This window comes from Schistocerca nitens, chromosome 3, assembly GCF_023898315.1.
Source record: "Schistocerca nitens isolate TAMUIC-IGC-003100 chromosome 3, iqSchNite1.1, whole genome shotgun sequence".
Classification (NCBI taxonomy): domain Eukaryota; kingdom Metazoa; phylum Arthropoda; class Insecta; order Orthoptera; family Acrididae; genus Schistocerca; species Schistocerca nitens.
The window spans coordinates 925,154,654-925,182,581 of NC_064616.1; the positions used below are offsets into that span (position 1 = coordinate 925,154,654).

The following is a 27,928-nucleotide window of genomic DNA, read 5'->3' on the forward strand; positions in this document are numbered from 1 at the left end:
ACGTTTAGCGACGACAGTAGCAGTCAGCGCGGGCCCAAATCTTGCGTTTGCACCTGGGCACATATCCACAGACACAGACATTCAGTGCTTTAGCTTTGTACTACTCTGCTGCCGAATATCCACTCCAGTACTGTATAGACCATGCCATATCGAAGTAGATACCTGCGAACTCCACGCCACTGTATAATGGGGATACAGAATTACTAGCATAAGCATTGAATACATATTTTAGTGCGGTGAGTATGGTAGCGTCTAGTCATGTGGATATCATTGTCGGTCATGTTGAAACTGAAGTCGTCCGAAATTAATAAACTTCGTCACTCACCATGTGAAAGGTATTAAGGTGCCCATTGGCCCATTGCAGTCCTACGCTTATGTGATTTCTGGAACATGGTATGCATGCTGTCGGTTCAGCCCCTAGCAGACGGCATCCAGTCGTCGACGCAAATTGGTGCACACCCGAAGCTGCGCTCGAGCCGACACTGTGCAGAGTTCATTACGACCGTCTACATCTACAGCCGTGCGCAGCTCGTGGTCTCGCGGTCGCGTTCTCTCTTCCCGAGCACGGGGTCCCGGGTTCAATTCCCGGCGGGGTCACGGATTTTCACCTGCCTCGTGATGACTTGGTGTTTGTGTTGTCCTCATCATTTCATCATCATTCATGAAAGTAGCGAGTTTGGACTGAACAAAGGTTGGAAATTTGTACGGGCGCTGATAACCGCGCAGCTGAGCTCCGCACACACACCAAACATCATCATCGTCATCATCATCTACATCTACAGTCCATGTCCAGACATCCAGATGTAGGTTTTCCGAGATTTCCCTAAATCGACCCAGGTAAATGTCGGGATGGTTCCTTTGAAAGCCGACCGGAGTGGCCGAGCGGTTCTAGGCGCTACAGTCTGGAGCCGCGCGACCGCTACGGTCGCAGGTTCGAATCCTGCCTCGGGCATGGATGTGTTTGATGTCCTTAGGTTAGTTAGGTTTAAGTAGTTCTAAGTTTTAGGGGACTGATGACCTCAGCAGTTAAGTCCCATAGTGCTCAGAGCCATTTGAACCATTTTTTCCTTTGAAATGGCAAAGCCGACTTCCTTCCCCATCCTTGACACAATCCGAGCTTGTGCTCAGCCTCTGATGAGCTCCATGTCGACAGGACGTTAAGCCTAATCTTGCTTCCTTTTACATCTACGTCAACATCGGAAGTCCACCGTACAGTTTGTGGCGGAAGGTGCTTCGAAATAATATTAGCGGTGTTATGTCGTATGCCATTCACGTACAGAGCTAAGGAAAAATTACTCTCTATATACTTCTATAAGCGCCCTAAACTCTTTTGTCGCATTCCTACGGCTCCTACACCAGATATCCGAGGGTAACACCAGAATTGTCGCTCAGTCTTCTTTGAATACCGATTCTCTAAATTCATCCAACAGAGTTTCGTGAAATCTACGTTGCCTGTCTTCCAACGATATCCTTTTAAGTTCCCCGAGCAGAATTATAACAGCTTGAATAAAACCATTTTAGGTATTAGGAAACGTTACTAAAACTAACTAAAATATCGACGTTTCGGCCGTCTTTACAAGTGTTGTCCTCAGGGCGACTTACTGTTGGTTTCAGAGTTAATTAGCATTGATGTTAGTCAACCCGACCGCTGCGCTCGCAAATTCAAGCGGCCTGCGAGAGACGGTGTCACCACACGGGTTCGTCGTTTGGCTTCCTGAAACCGAACAAGAGAGCGGTACAAAAATTGGACATAGGACTGTAGTAATGATGACATAGATAACAGATTTTTTTACGCGTAGCATAAGTTAAGATAAGAGTAAACACAGGATAAAACGCATTAAGAGACACAATACATAGCACGCAAAACATACGTTAATAGCAATATCTTTTCACGTAGTATGCAGACACGATGAAGAATGTATAACCTAGTGCGGTTGATTACTGTACTGGACGTCACGGTAAGCCTGTTAAACACTAACCTGGACTTAAGTAGACTAGCATATCGACATACTTTAGTAAATAATCTTGGGAGGCACTGCACAGGGATATCGGGCTCGAGGTTACATTCCGAGACCACCTCCCTGGCTCTTTTTAAATTAATTTTTTTGTTTTATAGTTTCCTATCTCCAATATGAAGTGCAATGGTTTTATAAGTATAATGCATCTGCCATTCGCACAAAGGAACAGGACAAAAGATCTCCACCTCCACGTGGCGCTGCATGGGCAATGGAGCCCTCGGCCTCAGCTGCGTAGCATGAGAACCGAGCTGCGGGAGCCGTTGCTCCCGACTAAGTAGGCTGAGTGGAGCACTACGGCCAGCACTAAACTTAGCAGATGGCGGGCCCTACTATTCCAATTGCACCATAAAAAAAGTAAGGATCGAACCCGAGCCAAAGTCTGTGTGCGTAGCTGTCTGATTGACTAACTTCAATGCTAATTAACTCGGAAACGGCGCGACGTATTATTCTTTTCTTAACTATTATCCCTCAGCACAACCTACCCTACAACACCCTTACGAGCTTTTCAGAATGTTTCTGGCTACCTTATACACTGTCTTATTTCGGTTGTAATGTGGCTAGCGCCGTCACATTGTGGGATGTCAATGAACAATTCAAAGTAAAGATTGCTGCGGTGACGAGTCTGTACAGTAGGCTACATTGGTAGGTGATTAGCAGGTGATTGGCAGGCAATAGCGAATCAACAGCTTGTACCAGCTGGCAGCGTCTTTCTGCATGAGACATTGGTGACACATAGGATTTCTCTTGTGGCCGCTTGCTTATATTGTTGAAACCGGGTCGTATGGAACTGCTGCCTGGTGAACACAGGTGGTCCGCTGGACTGGGATCGCTGGCAGCCAGGCTGTCGGTAACTTATAACCATCCTCCCTGTTCGTGTTGTCCAGGCGTTTGATTATTTTTATAGCTCCTCTTATTTTTCGCTGGACGCCAAGCAGACAACCGAGATAGTTGAAAACTGATAGAAGATCGGTCACAGCCGCGGTGGTATTTAGTTATAGCTGATTTGTTGTTTTTGCCCCAGTCGCGTGTAGTGTTCATGGTCCGACACGTGAGTGCTAATCGGCCTCCCAGTTTGGCCAGCGTAGACTTCGCCGCGTTCTCTTTGAAGTTCGTAGACGCCTGCAGTGTGGAGAGCATCTACGGAATCCTTCCAGGAACTCAAAAGATCTCAGACCTTGTGGCTGCTCTGGAATATCGGTTTAATTCCACCGTGGTGCAGCACCTTGCCTACACTGCCACTGACGCCTCTATTGTAAGATATGCGAGCAATAGGAAAAGGCTGTTCTATTCCTCTGCCTATTTTATCTTCACAGTACCTCACAACTCGTTGTATGTTCTCGTACCTATAACTGTTCGCACAGAACGTTGTGTGGATCTCGTTAAGTTCTTGTTGGAGGTTGTCCGTGTCGCTAATCTGGTGAGCTCCAACTGTCAGAGTGCGTAACACAGCATTTGTATGTGCTGAATTGTGATGAGACTCTGCATTCACATATCTGTTACTGTGCGTCGCTTTCCTAGTCCTAGTATGCCGCTAGATGTTCTGTGCACTTCTACGTCCGAACAAGGAATCGCGCCGTTATTTTCTATTTATAGCGCGAACTGTATGTTTTTATGTAATCTGTTGAGGCGCTGATGAAATCTGCGTAGTCCTACTTCCCCATGCTGCTACGTTAAATGTGTGTTTTCCTTTCCGAGGTTTGCAGCAGAATTAAAACACATATTTTGTAGTAAGTCCAACTTAGAACGCTATCTACACTCCTGGAAATTGAAATAAGAACACCGTGAATTCATTGTCCCAGGAAGGGGAAACTTTATTGACACATTCCTGGGGTCAGATACATCACATGATCACACGGACAGAACCACAGGCACATAGACACAGGCAACAGAGCATGCACAATGTCGGCACTAGTACAGTGTATATCCACCTTTCGCAGCAATGCAGGCTGCTATTCTCCCATGGAGACGATCGTAGAGATGCTGGATGTAGTCCTGTGGAACGGCTTGCCATGCCATTTCCACCTGGCGCCTCAGTTGGACCAGCGTTCGTGCTGGACGTGCAGACCGCGTGAGACGACGCTTCATCCAGTCCCAAACATGCTCAATGGGGGACAGATCCGGAGATCGTGCTGGCCAGGGTAGCTGACTTACACCTTCTAGAGCACGTTGGGTGGCAAGGGATACATGCGGACGTGCATTCTCCTGTTGGAACAGCAAGTTCCCTTGCCGGTCTAGGAATGGTAGAACGATGGGTTCGATGACGGTTTGGATGTACCGTGCACTATTCAGTGTCCCCTCGACGATCACCAGTGGTGTACGGCCAGTGTAGGAGATCGTTCCCCACACCATGATGCTGGGTGTTGGCCCTGTGTGCCTCGGTCGTATGCAGTCCTGATTGTGGCGCTCACCTGCACGGCGCCAAACACGCATACGACCATCATTGGCACCAAGGCAGAAGCGACTCTCATCGCTGAAGACGACACGTCTCCATTCGTCCCTCCATTCACGCCTGTCGCGACACCACTGGAGGCGGGCTGCACGATGTTGGGGCGTGAGCGGAAGACGGCCTAACGGTGTGCGGGACCGTAGCCCAGCTTCATGGAGACGGTTGCGAATGGTCCTCGCCGATACCCCAGGAGCAACAGTGTCCCTAATTTGCTGGGAAGTGGCGGTGCGGTCCCCTATGGCACTGCGTAGGATCCTACGGTCTTGGCGTGCATCCGTGCGTCGCTGGGGTCCGGTCCCAGGTCGACGGGCACGTGCACCTTCCGCCGACCACTGGCGACAACATTGATGTACTGTGGAGACCTCACGCCCCACGTGTTGGGCAATTCGGCGGTACGTCCACCCGGCCTCCCGCATGCCCACTATACGCCCTCGCTCAAAGTCCGTCAACTGCACATACGGTTCACGTCCACGCTGTCGCGGCATGCTACCAGTGTTAAAGACTGCGATGGAGCTCCGTATGCCACGGCAAACTGGCTGACACTGACGGCGGCGGTGCACAAATGCTGCGCAGCTAGCGCCATTCGACGGCCAACACCGCGGTTCCTGGTGTGTCCGCTGTGCCGTGCGTGTGATCATTGCTTGTACAGCCCTCTCGCAGTGTCCGGAGCAAGTATGGTGGGTCTGACGCACCGGTGTCAATGTGTTCTTTTTTCCATTTCCAGGAGTGTAGTCTGATTCTATTTAAAATCATGTGATCTCGAAAGATAATTGTTTATTAGGACACTTTCTTGTTATAAAATTACTCTGCATTCAAATTTTCAAAAACTGTGTTATAGATGGCTTCCTACTTGTAGACCCGTCGGAGTGCAGCCAATTCCAGTTGAGAAGATCTTCGCTAAAAAGTAAATTAATCATCGTCAAAACTTAGAGGTAGTAAAATGAGGATGTTCCTGCTTGTTTCTAGGATCTAACTGTTCTGGTGCGGTGATCGGGCACAGTGGGTAAATATACCGGGCTCATATTCGAGAGTATCTAGGCTAAAATCCCCCAGGATTTAGATTCTCGCCACGATTTTAATGAGTAAATTATATCAGATGCCTCGTAGATACCTTCAATAAAATCTTACACCATCCTTGGCCAACCGCAACTTGTACACCTTCTCAAAGGCCCATTTATCGACACAGTACTTTAAACCCTAAAGTAACTTCCCTCTCGAATTCATTATTGTGCAGTATAAGACAAATCTATTAATTTTCCCCGAACTATTACTCTAGTGCGTTTATGCAGATATATTATTAAATATATGTTTACTTAATTCGGCCCTTTTGTAACAGAAGAACAATGCCCTCTGCCCCGAGTTTAACACTACCGGCTACTACTAAATTAGAAATACGCCAATAATTCAAAAATGGTTGAAATGGCTCTGAGCACTATGGGACTCAACTGCTGTGGTCATAAGTCCCCTAGAACTTAGAACTACTTAAACCTAACTAACCTAAGGACAGCACACACATCCATACCCGAGGCAGGATTCGAACCTGCAACCGTAGCGGTCGTGCGGTTCCAGACTGCAGCGCCTTTAACCGCTCGGCCACTCCGGCCGGCGCCAATAATTCAACTCCTGTGAAAGAACTGTAATTTTGACTATGGCTGCGCGTAATGGAAAGGTATCGGATTGTTTTTGTCTCTCGAAAGATTTCTATTGAAAGGAAACAGTAGCAAAACTAATGAGAATCGAACCAAGGTTCTAATAGTAATAAAGAAAACTGCACTTAAGTAAAAAGATACGGTCGCTAGCCTATTTGGGCAAATTTGTACCAAGTATTAGCACTATGCATAAACAAGTTACAATTAGTATTTACTTTACTTGATATCGAAATACTGTTTTCGTCCAGGACAGTAGTGCACTTTAGCAAGCAATATAACACTGCTTTGGCATGAATAACACAAGAGTAGTATTAAAACGTTTTGGCAAAAGCAGGCTCTCAGTAACACTAATTACTATGTGTGTATTGATGCAGGAAGCTAATGATCATTACAGGTAAAGGATTACTGATGATGGAGCGCTATTAACTTGGACATGAGGTTCTTTTATCAGCTTAATGTTTAGAAAATTCTGACATTGAAGCGGTTTTCAGATAGCCATATAAATTGTTCTGATCACCATTTGTTTTCTTAGGGAGCCTTTACTTCTTTATATTAGCTGAAGCACAAGCTAAATCTGTGGGCCCTGAGTCTAGTATAGTTTGAATAGTTTTAGCCAGTTATTAGTTAAATCACACAATTGTTATGAAACTGATTGTTGTGCTTCATAAGTATTGTTACAGTAATATGGAATGTAAAACTGGCTCAATAACTAGCGTGAGGTCCCAGAAACTACTCTGTCAGATAAATGGCTAACTTGTTCTGTTTCAACACGATATGAAAAACATTTTAACTACTAACACATGAAAGTATAAACATTATTACAAACGTGTACACTAATTATTTCTTATGCTGGCCCTTCACGTTTACTAGCCAGTAACTACTGTGATTGATCACAGTTCTATACAGGTAACTTTCATACTGTACTCATATTTCAATAAGAATGACATTTAAGCGAAGTAGTTTAGATCTTTTCTTTGCATTTATACATTAGTGAAACTTTAATTATCCTTCTGCGAAAAACACGAGGATACTTCATAAACAAAACTCACTGAATGGTAAAGAAATCTACCACTCCACGAAAGTTATTAAAGGTTGTTATAGAAATCAATTACTTTTCAGTTCAATAAATTAGGATGCTTGGAAATATTGTAACACCTGGAATAGGACCCTGTCTTGGTAAATGACTAAGGATAAAATATGAGTGCTCGACACAAAGTTTAAAGAACACACTTGTTTTGGATAAACGACATAAATGATCCATGCAGTTTTACAATACTCTGCTGATTATTTGAGACAAAGGTGGTGGTTCTGGTAATTTCTGTTGCTACTTAAAAAGGCGATAAAAGTATCAATGGCTCATGTATAACAACAAGCTCTGAAAATTCTCTTCTTAGCGTCGGATTTTCGTAGTACTGAGCTAACAAATGTATGCCATGAATAATAAGCGAAATTGCTTCCACATCCGACGCTACATTATATAATTTCGCTGCTCTTCTCTCCTCGTTCAGCACACAAGATGCGAACACTTTCAAGCTAGCCACCGACTAGCTCTTGTAGTCCGACGGCCAAATCCACCTCTTCAGGTTTCGTAGCAGAGGGAGTTCCCTCCAGGTTTGACATGATTACAATCCTAATTGCCCTATGCACGAACCAGGGCTACAAGTATAGTTTTTACTTTTCAATACTTTTGCAGAACATTACTTTTAAAATTACATATATAGATTAATTATATTGACAAATTATTAGCAAATCATTTACATAGATGTTACATCATAGAAAATGTTTATAAAGATGTCATATTTAGTAAGAGCAGACAAAGAGGTTACTTAAAAAAGTGTAGATGATATCGATAGTAATGTTACAGACTGACATGCATAAAAGTTACGAATGAAATATTATGTTGACATCAGTAGTTAAAATTAATGTTTTTTTCACTGAAACAAGTAAAATTAAATTTAACTTTATTGCTCACAACTTGTTCGCTATTTTAGTAGTTGCCTTACTCACATAACTTGTCAGCCATGAAGAAAACTAATATAATGATGATAATTATTTCCTTTGCAGGGTAAATTATCAAATGTCTTGACTGATATTGTGCTAAGATTTAGTAAAAATTGTAGTTTAGTACTTGTTTATCTGATGTTTATAATGTAAGTGATGTGTCATGATTTATGTGTGTGTCTTTCTTTTTGCACAGAAAAAATCAAATGTACCATGCAGTTTCAGCCATCATGACAATGAGGTACGGTATGAAGGGATACATTTGATATGCCTTGTGTGGCTGTCTCACTTTAACCTGGCTAACCGATGTGACGCTATAAACGGGCTTGTTGATGCTTTTGTTGTACCTTTAACTATCAAGTAGCTTGCTGAGCGTCAGTCTAGTTTGGTACTTCTCTTGCTGTTCTCATCCATCCTGGCGTCAAACTGTCTATCGCTATCGTTAGTTCCAGTACTCTTTCTAAACTCTGTTTTCCTTTACAGTAAAATGCGGCTGTTAATGTAGACATACATGCTTATACACCATTCTTCTGCGTAATTTAGTGATAATCTGTCTGTGATGTAATACTACGCGATTTCATTACAGTTTTAACAGAAATGCTTTATTTCTTGTGAGAGAAGATATGAAGAAAAAGTTCCTGAGAATTCTGTGCGTTTTGGAACGGAAATTTAGTTCCAGAGGCGTTAAACATACATTTTGTCCCTCAGTGAGGATAAAAATTATATGTGTATCCCACAAACAGATAACTTTGCGCGTAAGTGTTACAAACCTTTACAGAACATCAAATCATATGCATAGAGATAACAAAGAAGAAGAAGAAATCACTTTCGACTATCTTCCACATGTCAGAATAAGTTTCCGAATAGTCCAGAAGAAAATCATTTTCATTATACCGGGTGATCAAAAAGTCAGTATAAATTTGAAAACTGAATAAATCACGGAATAATGTAGATAGAGAGGTACAAATTTACACACATGCTTGGAATGACATAGGGTTTCATTAGAACCAAAAAAATACAAAAGTTCAAAAAATGTCCGACAGATGGCGCTTCATCTGATCAGAATAGCAATAATTAGCATAACAAAGTAAGACAAAGCAAAGATGACGTTCTTTACACGAAATGCTCAATATGTCCACCATCATTCCTCACCGATAGCTGTAGTCGAGGAATAATGTCGGGAACAGCACTGTAAAGCATGTCCGGAGTTCTGGTGAGGCATTGGCGTCGGATGTTGTCTTTCAGCATCCCTAGAGATGTCGGTCGATCACTATACACTTGCGACTTCAGGTACACCCAAAGCCAATATTCGCACGGACTGAGGTCTGGGGACCTGGGAGGCCAAGCATTACGAAAGTGGTGGCTGAGCACACGATCATCACCAAACGACGCGCGCAAGAGATCTTTCACGCGTCTAGCAATATGGGGTGGTTCTAATAAAACCCCATGTCATTCCAAGCATGTGTGTAAATTTGTACCTCTCTATCTACATTATTCCGTGGTTTATTAAGTTTTCAATTTTATACTGACGTTTTGATCACACGGTATTTCCGCATTAATTGCCCTGGTACATACTGTGCAATATTACGAGGGATTATTGAAAACTAATACGTCCGAATTTTTTGCCTGAAAACATTTTTAAATAAAACAAAATTTATTAACATTATATCTTTATTCAAGTCTACATATTTATTTCTCAACGTAGTCACCCTAGCGGCGAATACATCTCCCCCAACTAAAGACCAATTTGTTGACACCGTCATTGTAGAATGTTTCACTTCGTTGACGGAGCCACCATCTCACCTCTCCTTGCACCTATTCATCACCTTGAAAGCGAAGTCCTCTACGGTGTTCTTTAGGTTTTGGAAACAGATGAAAATCGGATTTGGCCAAGTCGGCAATGCATGGAGGATGATCCATGACATTGAACCCAAGGCGTCGCATTGTTGAGATGTCACTGCATTCTTGTGTGGTGTGGCATTGTCATAATGAACGAGAGGGTGCTCCATTGTGACGGCGAACTGTTCAAATTCGAGGCTCCATTACAGAACGCTGTTGTGACGCACGGACGTGCCTACGTCACACGCCGCCATGTTACACGCTAAAATTCGGAACCCTCTAGCAACAAATGGTTCAAATGGCTCTGAGCACTATGCGACTTAACTTCTGAGGTCATCAGTCGCATAGAACTTAGAACTAATTAAACCTAACTAACCTAAGGACATCATACACATCCATGCCCGAGGGAGGATTCGAACCTGCGATCGGAGCGGTCGCTCGGCTCCAGACTGTAGCGCCTAGAACCGCACGGGCACTCCGGCGGGCTCTAGCAACAAAGGGCTGCAAGTATGCAGACACGAAAAATAAAGACAAGAATATGTATGTGGTGTCTGTTCTTTCGAGCACATAATTAAGGCGAAGAAGGCCAATGAACCCTTCAGTGCCGATGCACACCAGGCTCGAACTCTTACAAGAATCTGTGAGATGTCAGGAGTAATGAGGATAATGGGCAAGAGGCACCGTGGTAGGGTAGTCCGTGCGGTTGTGGTGACCACTGTGTCCGGATGGCGAAGTGGTCAGTGCATCTGCCTAATAAGCAGGCCACCCGGGTTCGAACCCTGGTCCAGTACAAACTTTCAACTTGCGCCATTGATATAAATCAGTGCCCACTGACAGCCAGTATCTTTAATTCCTTCGTCTTGAGAGATGAGAATGTTACGAACGTCTGTTTTGTTTAAAAGGCTTTAAGAGTTTTCACTAAAAAATCGGAGGCATTACTTTTAAGCACGCCCTCGCACTTCTCTATAAACAATTTCAAACATTTCGATATGACGCCACTACGGAGGAAAAATATTCAGAGAAAATATTCATCTGTGTCCTTAATTCCTTGCACTTACCACATCTTTCTTCTGGACACTAGCACACTGAGTATAATCAGGCAATAACTTGATGTAGTACATATATTCTGCAGATAATAACAGCTCTCACTAAAACAGGGATACAGTCTCTATTCAGTAAGTTATGTCTGAAAATTTACGACTAGTTAAGCATGTGTTCCGATCTGTTGTTAGTTGCTTTGAGTGTTGTGTAGATCTTCAACTGACTAAGGTTATCGTCAAAAAAACAAATATTTTCTAACAATAACGAACGTCTTCCATGATGTGCTAGCTCAGCGTGGGTAAGCAAGAACTGCTGCCAGCAGTAGCTCGCTATACTACGATCACAGCATGGTGCAAGAATTTCCATTGGAAGCAAATTCAGCAGCTAGCGTATCCGGCCAGCTACATACGTTGCTCCTACTGGATAACTCAAGATCGCATGTTTCCAATGCTATCCTGACCTACCTCGATAGATTTAAGATACAGATACGATCGTTGCGCTGGACAGCACTTTCTCCGGATCTCTGTCACTGAAAATGTTTAGTCGTAGATTGCAGAGTGACTGGCATGCCATTACTGGCCAATCACTACGACTGTTGACCTCTGTTGTAGAGTTGACGCAACGTGGAGTGACGCACCCGCGGCTTTCAAGCTCACTTTGGCTCGATGCCCAGCCGGGTAGAGCCATTTCTGCCGCCACAGGTGGCTGCTCTGTGTACCAAATTTTACACCCTGTGCACGGAATATTTTATTTCATATCGGGCGAAAAAATAGAAAAAATCATCGTATTTTTAAGCCATTAATAATTCTTACATGTGTCAATTATTATAAAACTAAACAACCTTCACAAAGTTCTCTTAAATGATTTCAGTGAACTAAGATTCGTTTTGAAGCTGAATGTCTGTTCTTGATGGAGGTATATAACAATAATTAATATAATTTTTAAAAACTTTTATTCGTGTATTAAGCAACAACATCGTTTTCATAAAAATTTAACTTGTATAGACTTCAAACTCTTTATTAGAGATTAATTTCAGTCTTTTATAACGCGGAGAAAAATTATGAAACGATAAACATTTAGGCTGACGCCGTACTTAGGTTTCAATGGGCTGCCGTGAAACATAAGCAGCAGGCGAAATGTTTCAGGGGTGTTGCCGCTGTTTCTGTTTACTCCTCTCTCTTTTCATAGGGCTCTCCATTGAAGATAACATAAAAACGTTTACGAATATTGTTTTCAAATCAAATGCTGAACGATATGGCATAATTTGTATTCAATTTAAAACAGAGGTTTTCAGAAAAATATGAAAAACGACGAAAATTCTCATTAAATTTAAGTACCAAAAAATACTGCATAAATACCACCTCAAACTATACAAGATTACGTACAGTTTGAAATTTATTTGAAAATTTTATTTTATGTATCTACATACATACAAATCAAACCCCCCGCACGGTGCATGGCGGAGGGTACCTTGTATCACTACTTGTCAGCGAAAGAAGAACCACTAAGAGTCTCCGAACGAGCCCTAATTTCTCGCGCCTTTTCTTCACGGCCCATACACGAAATGTACGTTGGCGGCAGTAGAATCGTTCTGCAGTATGCCTCAAATGACGGTTCTCTAAATCTGTGCTATAGCGTCTTCGAAAGAGCATCTTTTCCTGCCAGCGATTTCCATTTGAGTTTACGAAGCATCTCCATAATACCTGAGTTCTGATCAAACCTTCCGGTAACAGTTCCAGCAGCCCGCCTCTGAAATATTTCGATGTCTTCCTTTAATCCGACCTATGGAGATCCCAAACTCTCTAACAGTACTCAAGAATGGATTACAAAATGGTTCAAATGGCTCTGAGCACTGTGCGACTTAACTTCTGAGGTCATCAGTCGCCTAGAACTTAGAACTAATTAAAGCTAACTAACCTAAGGACATCACACTCATCCATGCCCGAGGCAGGATTCGAACCTGCGACCGTAGCGGTCGCTCGGCTCCAGGCTGCAGCGCCTAGAACCGCACGGCCAAATGGATTACACTATCGTTCTATACGGCCTCTCCGTTATACATGAGCTACACTTTTCCGACGTTCTCCCAATAAACCGAAGTGGAGCATTCGCCTTCCCTACTCCCAACCTGATGTGCTCATTCCATTTCGTGCTGCTTTGCCACATTACGTCTAGGTATTAAATTCAAGTGACTGTGTCAAGCTGCACACTACTAATGCTGATTTCGAACTTTACATGACTGTTTTTCCTGTTCTTCCGCATTAACTTGCATTCTACCACATTTAGAGCAAACTGCCATTCATCACACCAAATAGAAATTTTGTAAACGTCGTCTTGTATCCTCGTGCAGTCTGTCAACGAATACACCTTTCCGTCCACCACAGCGTCATCAGCAAACAGCCGTAAATTGCTGCTCACTCTGTCCGTCAGACTATTTCTGTAGTTACTTTGAATATTTTGTGAGCTACGAGTCTCTGAATCGCGTGATTTTTTTTAAATAACGGTAACTCTGGCACTTAGAAAACAGAAAGCACTTGTTTATCACAGCTGCGAGTTTGCAAAAGATGTTAACTTAGCATCTACTTTAGTTCACAGGAAATTGCACCCCCTCCAAAAATTCAAGGTTTCCTGTTGTCCGAAATGTAATGGAACTGCCCATACCCGCAAATTACCTACGAATTTAATCGTATATTCATCCTCTTACACTATAAACACGCAATAAGCAAAAACTTTCATATACTATCCTTCCTCGTGTAGCAATATTAATGACAATCACTGTACATGTATTTTCTAAAATGGAAACCAACTGCGTTAAAACATAAATAGTGCAATGATACAAGAGGAGTTAATAATAGTTATTTTATAATTTCTTTTATTAAACTCGATGACAATCACAGATTTTATTCATATCAGTCTACATCTCCATCTATACTCTGCAAACCACTATGAATTGCATGTCGGACGGTACGGCCCACTGTACCCGTTTTAGGGCTTTTCCCGTTCCATTCACGTATGGAGCCCGTGAAGACTGACTGTTTTAATGCCTCCTTGCATTCTGTAATTAAATCAATCTTTTCCTCGCGATCCCTATGGTAGTAATACGTAGCGGGTTGTAGTATATTCCTAGAGTCGTCATTTAAGGACGGTTCTTGGAAACTTGGAAAATAGACTTTCTCGGGATAGTTTACGTCTGTCCTCAAGAGTTGCCAATTCAGTTCCTTAGTTTATTTACCATCTCTGTGACACTCTTCCACCGTTTAAAGAAACCTCTGACCATTCGCACTGCCCTTCTCTGCATACGTTCAATATATCCCTTAGTAGTCCTGTTTGCCGGCCGAAGTGGCCGTGCGGTTAAAGGCGCTGCAGTCTGGAACCGCAAGACCGCTACGGTCACAGGTTCGAATCCTGCCTCGGGCATGGATGTTTGTGATGTCCTTAGGTTAGTTAGGTTTAACTAGTTCTAAGTTCTAGGGGACTAATGACCTCAGCAGTTGAGTCCCATAGTGCTCAGAGCCATTTGAACCATTTAGTCCTGTTTGGTACGGGATTCACACACTTGAGCGATATTATAGGTTGCGCCGCAGAAGTCTTTTGTAAGCAATATCCTTTGTAGACTTACTGCCTGTTTCAGTTGTTATTTACAGTCTCTTAAATTCCTGTGTTGCAACATAAGAATAACTAAATCCAATGAATGTATGAAAACAGAATCATTATTTCAATAACGAAATTCTACGGAATAATAATTATATCGTATTAAAGAAAATATCTTCCATTCCTACAGTTACTTCAGTAGCTAAATTTCACCGCTTCCAGCTCCACGGCGTTTCTTATTATGGTGTACCGATCGTTCAACTACATTATCGAAGTGTACACTCCGATTACTACATTGCCATTTTAATTTCTTATCGAAGTTCTGCTTCTGTAGTTTGTTTTCTATGATACACAACATCCGTTAGGATTCTGCATTGGTTGAAGTCCAGCTGTGTTTAATGTAGAACACGAAAATTATAACAAAACGGGTTGGTCGAACTACACTGCGCAGCAAATAAAAAGAAGCACCCGGAAGGTAAGGAGGAAACAAAACGAAACTTCAAGGATTGAGAGGGTATGTGATGGTACTGCAATGCTTACAATATGGAATGAAGTTTACAAAGACATTGGCAGCATGAGCCCACTTATCAGTATGACGTTGCGCCACCTCTGTATGCATGTACTGATTCGGCTGGAAGGTTATCGTAAAGCCGTTGTGTTCTCTACTGAGACAGACTAGTCCACAAATATTGTAACTAGTCCATGGAATCCCCCATGGGACGGAGCTGACATCCGGCACGGTCGCACACATGTTCTGTCCAAACTACTGGAAGTGCTTCAAAACGACAAAATGTGCTCAATTTTCAGTCATGGTCTACAAAACGTTTGTATTATATCCCCAAGTTTGTTTCTAATAATATCCGTGAAATAGAGTTATGGACCTTCAATTTCTATTTCACACTCCTGAGTGAGTGCCGCGTGACATGAAGCGATCAGGAGGTATCCTGATTATTTTGGATTTTCCTCATTACCTGTTGAAGATTCAGTTTCCAGTTCATTTCTCTGTTGTTAAGACGCAATATAGTGAAAGTTATCTTGTTAGGGCTGGGGCGTAAATGGCGTGTACTATGTTTAAGGGGGGTAGGACGTCAAACGGGCTGACTTGGAGCAGAAGAGGCATCACAGGACATTTTAATTTCCACTGTCTATACTTTTACAAGTAAATTCATAAAACTTTGTCAGCATGACCAAGAAGGATTCAGGATTCACACTCGTAGCAGCGGAAGTTCAAAAACATAACAAAAGAATTTTTTTTACATGTGAAATTTCATCATTTTTTCACTTACTATTGGCTGCATTTGTTGCTATAGGTACACTTTTCTTCATAAGTAAGAGAGACTGTTCGATGAATTTTTGCACAGCATACAAATCATACTTATAGGTGTCTGAAACTCTAGAACCTATTTAATTTATGAAAAAAAATGAATGAGCTGTTACGTTTTAAACTTTGTTTAGAAAAAAATCAAATTTTGTAGTTAATTATCTCAATTTTTACCACAGTTTTTAATAGATTTGGGAAATTCTAGAGTTTCATACACCTGTATGTATAGTTTGTATGCTGTGCAAAATTCATCAAAGAATCTCTCTTACTTGTGAAGAAAAATGTACCTATAGCAACAAATGCAGCCAACAGTAAGTGAAAAAATGATGAAATTTCATATCTAAAAAAATTATTTTATTATGTTTTTGCACTTCCACTGCTATGAGTGTGAATCCCGAATCCTTCCTGGTCATGCTGACAAACTTTTATGAATTTATTTGTAAAAGTATAGACAGTAGAAAATAAAATGTCCTGTGGTGCATCTCCTGCTCCAAGTCGGCCCGTTTAACGTCCTACCCCACTTAAGTTGCAGGGTAGGTTTTGTTGAAACACTTATTTTTTTTAGTGACCGCAACTGTCACCTGTTAAAGAGTAATTAGCTTTTTGTATAGCGCAGCCACTGAGCTGCTTGTAAAGAGCCATAAAATGAACTGTAAAGGCTCTGAATAGTCTGGAAATCGAAAAGCACGGTGACACAAAATCAGAACCGATTGAGAGCATCGATTGGAGCATTAGCTCCTCTGACGAGTAAAACTAACGGCGTTAGTTAAATGAGTGTGTGTCACTCTCGGTGCAGAGGTAGAGTCGGCCAGTAAAGCATGTATTCAAAGCGACACAGCGTCAAAGAGAACAGCTGGGCGTTCTGACATGAAAGCTGATTGCTTCTGTTTCACAAGGCAAACAGTTTCCGGCTTGCCACTCAGAAAGGATACATGACCTCCCACAACGCTTGATTGACCCTTTACAGGGACCCTTTGACAGCTGACTTGGCTTTTACTGGCAGAGTACCTGCGCTGGGACAGCCTGATCGAACAACTCTCTGGTAATGTGGTTAACGTCACCGTGATCAAGTTAGCTGGACAGCGGAAAGAGCTTCCCCACTCCACGCTTGCGTTGTTTGCTCGGTCGAGGGCTTTTCCTGCGAGCAAAACACCTTACGGTTAATTGTGTTCTAACGTTGCCCGGGAAGGAATTCTCGGTATACACTTACAGGCTACCTAGCTGAGAGAGACTGGTAATGTCGTTGGCAGATGCACTACGTGCCAAAGATTTCGTACGCTGCATTGATGCCGCTTTGTATGAAGGTACTTAGTGCATGTGAAGGTATTTAAGTTCATTTACGATTTGTCAACATTAGAAACTAGTTTTCTGTCGGAGCAAACCAACAAGGAGAATTCAGGGTTAATGGAGCATTATTCCAAGGACAGAAAAGTTTGGAAAAAAAACGAAGGAAGATTTGGGTTTAAAGTCCTGTCGACGACGTGATCATTAGAGACAGAGAAGAAATCCGTTTCCGTATTGAACATGAACGGAGGAGGAAATGACCCGTTTGAAAGGAAGCGATCCGACATTCGCCCATTAGGGAAACACTTAAGTCTTCAAAAAAAAAAAATGGTTCAAATGGCTCTGAGCACCATGCGACTTAACTTCTGAAGTCATCAGTCGCCTAGAACTTAGAACGAATTAAAGCTAACTAACCTAAGGACATCACACACATCCATGCCCGAGGCAGGATTCGAACCTGCGACCGTAGCGGTCGCGTGGTTCCAGACTGTAGCGCCTAGAACCGCACGGCCACTCCGGCCGGCACTTGAGTCTTCGATCACGCACACATATAAAAATTAACGGACAGTTAGATAGACACCGTCAACTGTTATAGCAGAGCCGGCCGAAGTGGCCGTGCGGTTAAAGGCGCTGCAGTCTGGAACCGCAAGACCGCTACGGTCGCAGGTTCGAATCCTGCCTCGGGCATGGATGTTTGTGATGTCCTTAGGTTAGTTAGGTTTAACTAGTTCTAAGTTCTAGGGGACTAATGACCTCAGCAGTTGAGTCCCATAGTGCTCAGAGCCATTTGAACCATTTGTTATAGCAGAGAATTTTTGTGGCAGCTCAGCTGCAAAGGAAATGATCCGTCAAGAGAATATCGTAATCATTTCGTGTAGTGCTCTTGTTCCAAAGCCGTTGATCACAGGAACGAAGGGAAACCCGCTTAGAGTGGTACAAACTTTGTCACTGATAAGATCGCGACAATTGTGTGGCACTTAGATGAGACTCTATGACCCTGGTGGATGCTTTCTGAATTGTATTTACCAACGTGTTGAGTGCTGATAGGGAAATTCGACGGAGCTTTTGTGTTAGCCTGTAGAAGATTTCGGTGATCTTGGCTTCACAAACTTGTTTTGGCCGATAGATTAATGAACCCAAGTATATTTGAAAAAGCTTTACACGGCATAATTCTATACTGTAGCAACACTTTAGGACCAAACCGTTTTGTAAATCAGCACAGTGATGTTGCCTCCTGCGAAGCATGGATTTCTGTACTGTTGTTCAAAAAAATCAGGTCACCTTGCTAAACGGGTCAGCTGAAATTCTGTCTGAAACCAATCGAAAATTATTGGGGTTAGCTAGAGAGAGTCGATTGTTTTCGTGATCAGTTTGCCCAAAACTCTCTTAGCAACTATTCACTATGGGTGAGGAAGAAGTGAAACCGCCGAGTTTCCACGCTTGGCTCAGACATAACCGGTTCGAATCCTGGCGGTGCAAAATTTTTCTCTCTCCAGTTCTTGCGCAACAATGGGGGGCGGGGAGGGGGGAGGGGAGCGAGAGATGATGGCGTACGGTTCATCACGACCAGAATTTGTGCGAATGTCCAAGATTAAATTTCAAACTTGTCCGCAGTCTCTCGCAGAGTAAGTGCAAATGACGCTGTTCGTGGTTATCCGTCCGTCTCATGGTTATGTTAAGTTCGGCGGCACTGTTCGTGCTGTGCAAGAGGAGCAGGCCGTTTACTGTCACTGGATTTCATCTTCTCTCGTTTTGTAAAACGTGACAGTAAGCTCTACACGCACTCATCACGGTAGCCTACACTCGACAGACATAATTAACACACAATATACATTTCGCGAAATAAAGGACCCATTCCTAGCGCAAAAATAAATCCTTTCCATTTAGGCGGCTAAACGACACCTCGAATTGTCCGAGTTAACGGTACACTACACCTTTACCTTAGGGAAGCAAAATTTAAAGAAATTTGCCATTGAAAGAACTGAAAACATGGCTGGCGTCTAAGGAATACGCAGAAATAAGATTCCAGCGTCTTTTGGCAACGAAGTGTACACGATGAAGATTCCCTCCACAAGCAACAGAGATATAATCATCAAATGTTGTACAATAGTTTTTAAGGAAATTAATTAATGGTTACGTTCGTCCATTTTAAGAGAAAGTAGCCAAGTATGCAAATCACACTTGGTAATTTTTTACCTGGGTACTGAATAATTACAAATTATTACCGAATATCGTCAATTGGTAAAGCATATGTGTTGGGAATGATAAGCAGATGAAGAAAGTAGATGGCATACACGACGTTCAAGGGTCTTGAACCACTGCTGCAATTTGGAAGCATCAGAAAGTGAAGCGCCTTGCATTAAAAAGTGGTGGAGGGGCGTAATATCCACCCCTGGTTGATTACTAGTTTGTCTTTCTAGTCTGTATCAAAATTAATGTACAACGGTCAGTCGTGCAGTGTTACAACTTAGTTTAGCGCCGAGAGTTCTTTTTTAAAAAAGTATTTTATTATATTAGTGACTGGAATGGAGCAGTTATCAAATAGTAAGGTAGAAGTCAGCATGTTGAAAATGTTGGATGTTGCATAGTACGGACAGGCCCAAGACTTCAGTGTCAAAGTTATGCAGATGATAGGTATATTTTGAGGTATTTTGAGATATTTTAAATATTTTTACATAAATAACTAATATTTCGTTGCTTATTGATATAAAAAACGTAAATCTTATAGTACCAACTTAAGCTCATAGCAACTTGAGGAGAAGGTGATTGTTAAATGCCTCAGATGGTGGTTATTTGTTAAGTTCATTCTACTGAACTGGCCCATCAACTGAAGTGACAATTATTATATTTTTAACGCGCAAAGGATAAGTAGGACGAGACTTGAGGGGTGTGAGGGAGAAAGATGATGAGACCGGGGACGATGCGTTATATTCTACAATCATTAAATTGCATGCTAAGTATGATTCCTTCTCTAATTCAAGGTACACACAAGAACGTCATGAAAGTCAATTCTTTGGGGCATCATATTGGACGGGTTGGTAAATGAGAGTGCAATACGAGGTTCGTTGGGGTACAATGAGATTTATTTATCTTATTAGGCAAGGAAGAATAATGACTCACATCAGTGCACGATCAAAGTTAATTGTTCAATGTTTCTACCGACCACACGACTCCACTGTGACAGTTCCAGAGTCATTCAAAGAAAGTCTATGGTCAGTTGTGCATAAATACCCAGGTCACTCAATACAAGTTCATGTATGGATTCATTATTGGGGAAGGGGGGGGGGGTTAAGACAGAGTCTTGTGAAGTACTTTTGAATACGTTTTCCGAAAACTGTCTTCAGCAGCTAGTTCGGCAGTCCACATGCAATGGAAGTATCTTGGACCTTGAAGCTACAAACAGGCCGGATCTTATCGATGGTGTCAGTGTAGAGATGGGGATTAATGATCATAATGTCATCACAGCGACTATGGCTACGGAAGTTAATAAATCTGCCAAGAGAGCTAGGAGAGTGTTTTTGCTAGATAGAGCAGATAAGCTGTTGTTAGCATACAGTGAACTGCAATCATTTAGTTCCAGAATGATGGACACAGAGGAATTATGGAGAAAGTTTAAACATATTGTAAATCGTGCTCTGGACAAGTATGTGCCTAGTAAGTGCCTAGCAAGTGGTTTAATAACGGAATTTGGAAAATGCTGGGGAAGCAAAGACTGTTGCACTCTCGGTTCAAAGTGCCAGTTTTGCTTTGTTTTGTTTTGCTTTAGGGCGCAAAAAACAACTGGGGTCATACGCGCCCAAGCCAAAACTATAGAACACGAACACAGAGATGAGTTAAACGACTATACGTCAGTCCCAATGGACAGAATAGGAGACAGCTAAAAACAGGCACGTGGAAAAAGGGCTAAAGAAAACACCGTGCAGAAATGGAGGTCCAAAACTAAAAATTAAATGGCCTTCGCCTTATTGCTTCGGCGGATAAAAAGTAAAACGCGGTAGACAGCCCGCGTGTCATTCGCAAAAATGGCTGTAAATCAGACGGCAAACCCAAGCTGGAACGTAAATTGTTAAAAAAAGAGCATTCCAGCAGGAAGTGGAGGACAGTTAAAATTTGGGCACAATGTGTACAAAGTGGTGCGGTTGGGCCACTTAGCAAATGACGATGGCTAAAAAGGCAATGCCCAATACGCAGCCGAGTTAAAATAATCTCCTCCCGGCGAGAGGGCCGAGAGGAGGTCGTCCAAGGCGCTGGGAGAGGCTTAATGAGCCGAAGATTATTCCCGTGAAAGGAGAACCATTGCCAATGCCAAAGGGACACTACCTCCTGACAAACGGCAATGCCGATATCATCGGAGGGAATATAGGTACCCGCGGGCTGAGGTACGAGGACTGCAGTCTTGGCAGCTGCTTCAGCAGCCTCGTTTCCTGGCAGACCGACATGATCAGGGACCCACATAAACATCACCCTGGCACCACGAAGAGTGAGCAAGTGACAGTTTTCCTGGACCCGCTGCACTAAGGGATGAGCAGTGTACAGCGCACATAGACTTTGGAGGGCACTGAGTGAGTCTGAGCAGAGGGCACAATTGGAAAGGCTGTATCGCCGGATGTACTCCGTGGCCTGATACAAGGTGAAGAGCTAGGGTGTAAATACTGAGGAGTGTGCCGGAAGCCGATATCGAAAGACACGGGTGCCAATAATGAAGGCACGCCCGATCCCATGGTTAGTGCGAAAGCCATCAGCGTAGACAAAGGTACTATCGCGAAGTTCCATGTGAAGGTCGTGAAGCTGGAGACGATAGACCGAGGGTGGAGTAGTGTCCTTAGGAAGCAACTGAAGGCCAAGGTTAACATGTTTCGCTTCACGAAGCCCAGGTGGTGAAGCGTTCAAACCCACAGGGTAAGTTGCAGTTGGTGTGAAGTTAAGTCGCCGTAGCAAGTGGCGAAAGCGGGCTCCAGGAGGTAACAGAGAAGTGGGAAGAGTCCCATACTGACGATCAAAGGAATCTTCAAAGAAGGAGGCATAGGAGGGGTGGCCACACATGGCAGTCAAACGGAATGCATACCTCCTGAGGAGGAAGTCACGGCGGTAGGACAGTGGGAGTTCAGCAGCTTCATCATATAGACTCTCAATCGGAATGGAGTAAGAGGCGCCCGTGGCCGGACGGAGGCCATGATGTTGGATAGTGTTGAGACGGCCTAAGAGGTGTGGACGTGCAGACGCATAAACAAAACACCCATAGTCGAGTTTCAAACGGGCAAGGGACCAGTACAAACTGAGGAGCGTGGTTCCATCGGCACCCCAGAGAGTACCACTGAGGACACGTAGGAGATTGAGGGATCGCGTACAGCGTGCTACCAGGTAACACACATGGGAGGACCAAGAGAGTTTCCTATCGAGCGTGAGCCCCAGAAATTTCGTAGTTTCAAAGAACGGAAGGGCAAGAGACCCAAGATGTAGAGATGGTGGGAGAAACCATTTGCACCGCCAGAAATTCGTACAGACGGTTTTGTCATGGGAAAAGCGAAAGCCATTGTCGATGCTCCAGGAGTAAAGACGATCAAGACAGCGCTGAAGATGCCGCTCAGTGAGACAGGTCCGTGGAGAACTGCAATAGATGGCAAAATCGTCTACAAAAACAGAGCCGGTGATGCCCGGCGGGAGACAGGCCATTACAGGGTTAATGGCGATAGCAAAGAGGATGACGCTCAGGACGGAACCCTGAAGCACAACATTATCCTGGATAAAGGTGTCCGACAAGGCACAACCCACACGCACCTTGAAAACTCGGTCTTGTAAAAATGCCCAAAGAAAACAGGGCAGGTGCCCACGGAAGCCCCACGTGTAAACAGTACGGGGGATACCAGTTCTCCAGCAGGTGTCGTAGGTCTTCTCCAAATCGAGAAACACGGCCACAATCTGGGATTTCTGCAGAAAACCATTCATGACGTGGGCAAACAAAGTAACGAGATGATCAACTGCAGAACGCCGCGCTCGAAATCCACACTGTGCATTACTTAGTAAATGTCGCGAATCGAGTCACCACACCAGCCGCGCACGAATCATACGTTCGATCACCTTGCAAACGCAGCTGGTAAGAGAGATGGGGCGGTAGCTAGAATAAAGGTTTTTCTCCTTGCCGGGATTAGGTATGGGTACGACGGTGGCTTCACGCCAGCGTCCGGGAAATGTGCCCTGTGCCCAGATGCGGTTGTAAGTGTTAAGCACAAAGTGCTTGCCCGCAAGAGAAAGGTGCTGCAACATAGGAATGTGGATGGCGTCCGCCCCAGGGGCGGAGGACCAGGATGAATTGATAGCATGATCGAGCTCTCTGATAGTAAAGACGACATTATAGCACTCACGATTCGAAGAAGAGAAAGGTATCGTCCGAGCCTCCTCCGCTCGTTTCCCATGGAGGAAGGCAGGGTGATAGTGCGAAGAGCTCGAAACTTCCGCAAAATGGTGGCCGAAGGTGTTGGCGATAGCAATAGGCTCTGAGCACTATGGGACTCAACTTCAGAGGTCATCAGTCTCCTAGAACTTAGAACTACTTAAACCTAACTAACCTAAGGACATCACACACAGTCCACAGCTCGTGGTCGTGCGGTAGCGTTCTCGCTTCCCGCGCCCGGGTTCCCGGGTTCGATTCCCGGCGGGGTCAGGGATTTTCTCTGCCTCGTGATGACTGGGTGTTGTGTGATGTCCTTAGGTTAGTTAGGTTTAAGTAGTTCTAAGTTCTAGGGGACTGATGACCATAGATGTTAAGTCCCATAGTGCTCAGAGCCATTTGCCACATCACACACATCCATGCCCGAGGCATGTCAGGCTGGAAATGGAGAACGGATCTTGGTCCCAGAGAGCCGTCTGAGGTTGGCCCACACGACAGAGGAATTGGTGGAACTGTTGAAAGAATTAATGAATGAAAGCTAGCTAGCTCGTTTGCTATCCCGAAGGACGCGACGACACTTTGCACGCATCTGTTTATAATGCATGCAGTTTGCCATCGTAGGATCCCCGTAGAAACGGGGAGAGCACGTCTCCGTGCGCGAATTGCCACACGCCATACGTCAGCCCACCAAGGGACTAAAACACGACGTGATAAAGATGAAGTCCGAAGAATGGAACGTTCTGCAGCAGTAAGGATAACGTTGTTGAGATAGTCCACCTGGTCATTAGAACTTGGAAAATATTTTTCTTCGAAGGTCGCCAGGTAGGCGTAAAGCTGCCAGTCAGCCTTATTAAGCTGTCATTTGGACGTGTATGCGGATGGGGTAGGAGTCAGCAAACGGAGAGCACACGGGAAATGGCCGCTCGAGTCAGTGTGGGAAAGAACGGACCACTCAAGATGATGGACAAGCTGGGCAGTGTAAAAGAATAGGTCCAAATGGGAATAGGTGTGCGAAGTGTCGGAAAGGAAAGTGGGTGCTCCAGTGTTAAGGCAGAAGAGGTTGAGTTGGTTAAGAAGGTCAGCCAAGAGAGCACCTCTCTGACAGGTCCTGGGAGAACCCCAGAGGGGATGATGCGCATTAAAGTCACTGAGTAGCAAAAACGGGTGAGGTAGCTGCCCAATAAGCTGAAGGAAGTCTGCCCTGGTGACATAAAAGGACAGAGGTACATAAATGGTACAAAGAGAGAAAGTCAGGTGGGGAAGGAAAAGGCGAACTGCAACAACTTGAAGACTGGTAGTCAGGGAGATTGATTGACTATGAAGGTCATCACGTATGAACAGCATGACGCCCCCATAAGACGGAATGCCGACCTCAGGGGGAAGGTCAAAACGAATCGGTAAGTAATGTGAAAGCTCAAAGCGGTCGTGAGGCACAATTTCGTTTCCTGAAGGCAGAGTACAAGGGGAAGCTGCGATGCTAAAATCCTCTTTGTGGGACGGAAGGCCGCGAACGTTCCATTGAAGGACAGTCATGAGGATGAAGACATGGAGGGGTGTCAACTCGGCGGCCGCCGAGTGATAGCCGGTGTAGAGCCGCTACTACAGGGCACAGCAGCAGAAGGATTCTGCTCCATGAGGTCCACAGAAGCATCAGCTTGCTTGTGCGGTCGGTCCGTGGAGTCCAACGCTGAAAAACGGTTGGTGGTGTGCACCGGCGATACAGAGGCTGGCCGGGCTATAAGGTAGCACGTGGCGACACCGTCGAACAGGATCTTCTTGGTGAAGGAGAGGACCGTTTGCCTTCTTCGAGCCTTTCCGGTTAGAGGAAGCCACGGATGTTGTTTGGCTAGAGGGATGGAGGAAGTCTTCACGGTAGTACTCCTTCTGTCCTTTCGTGCTTATTGGTTGTGTAGTCGGTAGCTTCGTCACGTGATGCGAGAGTTTGACGGTTTGTTGCACAGCTGGAAAAGGAGATAGCATTACTATCTTGACACTGGGCGACTTCACAACCTCCGAATTTGAGGTCGCACGTCTGTGTGGCCATGTCCTTCATGGAGCAAAGGGTAACAAGAACAGAAATAGGTGCCAGACGGGAGAACACAGTGTTTGTGACTAGCCAATAACTTGTGAGCTACCGGGTAAGGCACTTTTTCCTTTACCCGAATCTCTTGAACAGCCCGTTCATCTATATACGCAGGACTGTCCCAAGAGGAGGTGGCAAGGCCACCATTGCAGTTGATGCAGCGGGGAGAAGGAGGCGGACAATCGTCCTTGTGTGCATCCCTGCCACAGGTTACACATTTGGATGGGTGTCGACAAGATGTTCTAGTGTGGCTAAAACGATGACATTGGTAGCAGCGCATCGTGTTCGGAATGTACGACCGCACTGTGATAATTTCGTAGCCTGCTTTAAGCTTGAACTGCAGCACCACCCTATCAAAGCTGAGGAAAAGAGCCCAGGTGGGCACTAAGGAGGAATCTACCTTTTTCATTACACGATGAACAGCAATGACACCCTGATAAGAGAAGTATGATTGGATTTTGGCCTCGGTTAGACCGGCGAACAGCCTGGTGCAAATTACACCTCAGGAAGAATTCAAAGTTTCTATAGGCTTCAACACTAACAGGGTAGCCATGGAGAAGCGAGGCAGCAAGCAGGTGTTGTGTTTGAGAAGTGCCATTCCGTAAACGAGAGCAGGATTTCACAGAGCCAGCAACTGCATCAACACCTTTCTTAATAATAAACGGATTGACAATTGCGAAGAACTGACCGGCTTCAGTACATGAGACCGCAAGGAACCGTGGTGCATTGGGAAGGGTCTTCGAATCAATAGCCTCATTACGTTTACATTTTGTAGACATCGATTGGGAAGCTGAGTGACTCATTGCGAGAAATTCCTCCATGATTGCCAGCGTATCTGATGGTGGGCTCCTTCCAACTGGGGTCTCCCTTCACAAGGGGGCACACCCACCTTAGGTGACTGTGCACACCTCAGGTCATACCTCCCGAACATCTGACAGAGAGACCAGTCGGCAATTTGGGAAGGTTGCAGCTCAGGCAATCACCCGTCCCTGGGCCTGGCCTCTACCAGGGGGTACGTGTGAACCCTACCTGTCGACACGGGGCTGGGAATTACGCGTTATCCAGTCACCTGTTACGCTTTAGACGCGTGGGCCAGCCTTCAGGAGCGGACAGGGAAGAAGAAGAAAAAAGAGGATCTTCAAACGCCGAAGCGAAGGAACGAGAGGAGAAGGGAAACAAAGAAAGGAAATAGGAGCCAAAAATAATGGTGAGACTGTTCGTAAGTCAGTGACAGAATGCAGAACATTCCCAATAAATCTCCAGACATGTTCCCCAAGGGAGGGGAAAAAAAGAATAGCAAGAGGATAGACATGCAGCACGGAAGGGGAAAATGCTGCAAAGGCTGGGGCCGCGTGGTAGCTAAGCACGAACCCGCCAAAGAGTGGCGAGCCCCTGGGGGAGGTGGTGGGAGGGGCGGGAGAGGGGGCGGGAGTGCCAGTGCAAAGTGCCAAGCGATTGGAAAAAAGCACAGGTAACTCCTGTATATAAGAAAAGTAAAAGGACGGATCCGCAAAATTACAGACCAATATCCTTAACATCGTTTTGTTGCAGAATTCTAGAGCATATTCTGAGTTCGACTGCAATAAATTTTCTAGAGACGAAAAGTTCAAGTCCCCACGAATCAGCACAGCTTTAGAAAACATTGCTCGTGCGAAGCCCACTGTGCTCTTTTCTCACATGATGTATTGCGAGCTATGGAAGAAGGGCAAAATGCAGACTTCCTTCTACATTTCCGAAAGAATTCGACACGGCACCCCACTGCAGACTGTTAACGAAGGTACTTGCATACAGAATAGGGTCCCAGATGCTGTATGTGACTGGCTCGAAGACTTCTTCTTAAGTAATAGAACCCAGCATTTTGTCCTCGACGGCTGGTGTTCATCGGAGATAGGAGTAACATCAGGAGTGCCTCATGGAATGTAATAGGACCATTGCTATTTTCTATATACGTAAATGATCTGGCAGACAGGGTGAGCAGAAATCTGCTGTTGTTCGCTGATGATGCTGTGGTGTACAGGAAGGGGTCGAAGATAACTAGCTGTTGTTTGATAATAGTTGACCTAGACAAGATTTCTAGTTGGTGTGACGAAGGACAGCTGGCTTTTAATGTAGAAAAATGTAAGTTAATGAGGGAAAATAGGAAAATCAAACCTCTAATGTTCGGCATTAGTAGTGTCCTGATTTACACTGTCACGTAGTTTAAATATCTGGGCGTAACGTTGCGAAGCGATATGAACTGGAACGAGCATGTGAAGATTGTGATACGGAAC

At 44.4% G+C, this 27,928-nt stretch overlaps 1 protein-coding gene across 1 annotated transcript in view; it reads left to right on the forward strand.

The window, feature by feature from the left end:
* LOC126249492 (uncharacterized) overlaps positions 1–27,928 on the forward strand; it is a 1,087,724-nt gene that overhangs the window by 717,999 nt on the left and 341,797 nt on the right. Inside the window, exon 10 of the mRNA XM_049951143.1 lies at positions 8,311–8,355. Coding sequence (XP_049807100.1) covers positions 8,311–8,355 — 45 coding nt within the window. The remainder of the gene's footprint in view (positions 1–8,310; positions 8,356–27,928) is intronic.